The 2,914-nt window shown below is 38.1% G+C and overlaps 1 protein-coding gene across 1 annotated transcript; it reads right to left on the reverse strand.

Annotated features, from left to right (window-relative positions):
* Window positions 1-474: 474 nt before the first annotated feature.
* On the reverse strand, window positions 475-1,602 carry LOC106310489 (auxin-responsive protein SAUR36-like). Its single transcript, XM_013747721.1, has one exon. It carries the CDS (start codon window positions 1,448-1,450, stop codon window positions 1,010-1,012), a length of 441 nt encoding a protein of 146 aa, XP_013603175.1. The 5' UTR covers window positions 1,451-1,602; the 3' UTR covers window positions 475-1,009.
* Window positions 1,603-2,914: the final 1,312 nt, after the last annotated feature.

Genomic DNA, 2,914 nt, shown 5'->3' on the forward strand with positions numbered 1-2,914 from the left:
TTTAGCCACATTAGGCAATTCCGTAAATTTTATTTAAAGAATTAATAAAGTACATTAATGATGAATTTATTGTTAGTTTAATAAAAAACTTATTATATAATTAGATGGACCAACATATTTCTCTAATGATTCTAAGAATCATTCTAGTGATGACATGTGGCTACAAAAAGAAGTTGTAATGCTTCTCAAATAATATACAGAGGATTCGATGAACAATATAAAATACACAATTTCCGCGAGAAATCATTCCAATAAATGCGAATGATTATGTGTACCGGAGACTGTACTTTTTACTGTGTGGAAAAAAATGAAGACAAAAAAAGAAGTTGAACACAGTCAGGCGAATCAGAAAATGGGCTAATAGTCTTTCTTTCACATGGCCTTGGTCGGATACACTTTTCACTCATAAAATACATTTTATCGTTGTTAACTTTTTCTATTGGAACACACTAAATTTTCCTGCAAAATAATGGTTATATTAATACTTTTAATCCATAAAAAATATACTCGTAGTTAAACGTTATAACAAACAACCCCCTAGTAGTTTGTATTTTATGGAAGGGTCGAAGATTGTACTTTGTTACAAAAGTTTTGATAAATTTTAAAGAAATAGAGATATTTGAAAGTACTTAGCACAACTATCTATTCTAAAACTTAAGGAAAAATAACAGAGAAAGGTGTTAATATTCAAATCAAAAGCCCTTTGAAATCAACTCACTTTCTCTCTTTCCCATCAGACCAAACGTTCATCTGTCTTATTTACATTTACAGTCTTGAACTTGGCTTCGAACCCAGGATGACTCGGTGGAATGATTCACGCACTTTCTAACCGCCGTCTCTTTCACTACTCAGTGAGTAACTGGCCACCCGATTCAAACTCACCAATATAATTATATATTTAATAGTATAAAATAAAAAAGTGACCCAGAGGCGATTAAAATTAGAACTCAGCCTAGTCAATGACGATTTATTCAAAATTTTGATTTCTTCACCGTCGATCTTAAAAGAATCACCAGACGGCTTTATCGACGACCCCGTGAAGCAACGGTCGAGATTCGATCAAAAGATCAAGCTTGCTTGTGACCCCTCCGTGGCATTTCTGGAGATCTTCGGGACAAGTACACCGGTTCGACCGGGAAATAAACCGGATAGCTTCCTCGAAAACCGATTCTTCACAGGGGATAACCAGCGGCCCCTGGTTAACGAAACCGTACTCCTCCTCAGCTTGGACAAGTAGATTACTCAGGATCGGATGGTTCAGGTACGACGCGCGCACCACGAATCTCCTGCAGCCACTTCCCACGCATACCGCCACGTGTCCAGATGGAACATCCGACGGCACAGAACGGCTGACTGAAGATAAACGTGCTTTGTTTCGCCATCGCCTGAGCATTTGCCTGAGCCTCACAATGTGGCGGATCTTGCTGCATTTTCCGACACCTTCGGCCATTGTTGTCTCTTTCTTCTCTGTTTAGTTGGAAAAGACTGAATCTTGAGCTGCTGTTTTTCTTTCTTCTTCTCACGAGAAAGCAGGTGGGAGGGATTTGAGCATTTGGGAGAGGCGAAGTTTAAATAGTGAAGGGAATACAAAAATGCCACCAGGTTTTTGAGATAATTACGGAACTGCCTTCTCTGTCTTTTCGAATTAGTGATTATATTTTGATTAGGGTTATGTATTTATTATTGTTAATTAGTATTATGGTTCATATTAAAAGTCTTTGTTTTTTGATAATTGTGTTGATGGACCGATTATGGGGATAAATACTTGGCCCTTAGTTAATTTACATCAGGATAAGATTCGTATTTTGATGTATCTATCACTTTTTTGATTATACAGTAATCATGAAAAGACATTTAACTTTGTTGGCCAAAAAAAACAAAAGGCACTAACTCTGTTGACCAAAAGACAATTTAAATTTGAATAATCATTCATAAAAATGTTGCCAGGATAAAATTAATTAAATTCTATTTTTTTAAGGTTTTAAGTAACTTTTAAAAGTTGATGTTGAGACCAAAAAAAAAAAGTTTTGTTTCAGACGAAATTTTGAAAGTAAAAACCAACCACATGGATAGCAGCCTCCAGGAAATTATTAAGATTGTTAATTTATGTTTATGATAAGCGAAACACATTATATAACTGTATTAGCTTCTCTCTTTCACGAGAGTGAGAAGTGCTCCGGCCGACAAGTGAGTTTTCACAGCCACCGTCGGTCATGTTTCTCTTCTATTTTTTTTATGTGCTTGCCTTTGTGTGTGGGAGAGGGATTTTGATCACGGCTCTCATGATAAGTCTTTGACTCTGGGATGTTTTGAGGCTCATATAGCTCTATCGTCGCCGGCATATGATTCCGGGGGCGGAGATTATCTAAACTCTGCGTCGCCGGCTCTATAGTGCATGAGGTTTGGTTGATGTGTTATCAGGGTTACCTTCTGGGTGTGAACTGTTTCGGATGAGATCTCAACATTTGTTGATTGATGCTCTCCGTTGATGAAGTGAAGGGATAAAGATGAACACGGGTTTGGTTATGGATCTCGTAATTTTGTGATTGGTGGCGTTGTGGCTTTAGCTGAAATATCGACAAGGTTCGATGAAGCTCTCCGTGGAAAGGAGGCCTGCCGCTGAGGATGCATGTGATGTTGCAGAAGATTTCCGGTGTGGTTCCGGTGAAGCGCCGCTTTGGTTTCTGGCGTTGGGGAAGGTGATAGGGTTTGGCGACACGTGTTCTTCTCGCTGTTGAGGAGTCAACACGTGTTTTTGACTTGTGTGTTTTGGTTGGGCACTTGGACTTTTGGTGTTCTCGGTTTTCTTTTGGGCTCGATTTTTAGTTTTGGTGTAATGTTGTATTGGGTTTTGTACTTTCATCTTGGTTCTTATAAAATTATCATTAGATGGCCAAAAAAAAAGTATTAGCTT

This window comes from Brassica oleracea, chromosome C8 (assembly GCF_000695525.1).
Source record: "Brassica oleracea var. oleracea cultivar TO1000 chromosome C8, BOL, whole genome shotgun sequence".
NCBI lineage: Eukaryota > Viridiplantae > Streptophyta > Magnoliopsida > Brassicales > Brassicaceae > Brassica > Brassica oleracea.

Coding starts and splice junctions, on each gene's coding strand:
- LOC106310489 (XM_013747721.1), bottom strand. CDS start 1,450: ATGGCCGAAGGTGTCGGAAAATGCAGCAAGATCCGCCACATTGTGAGG.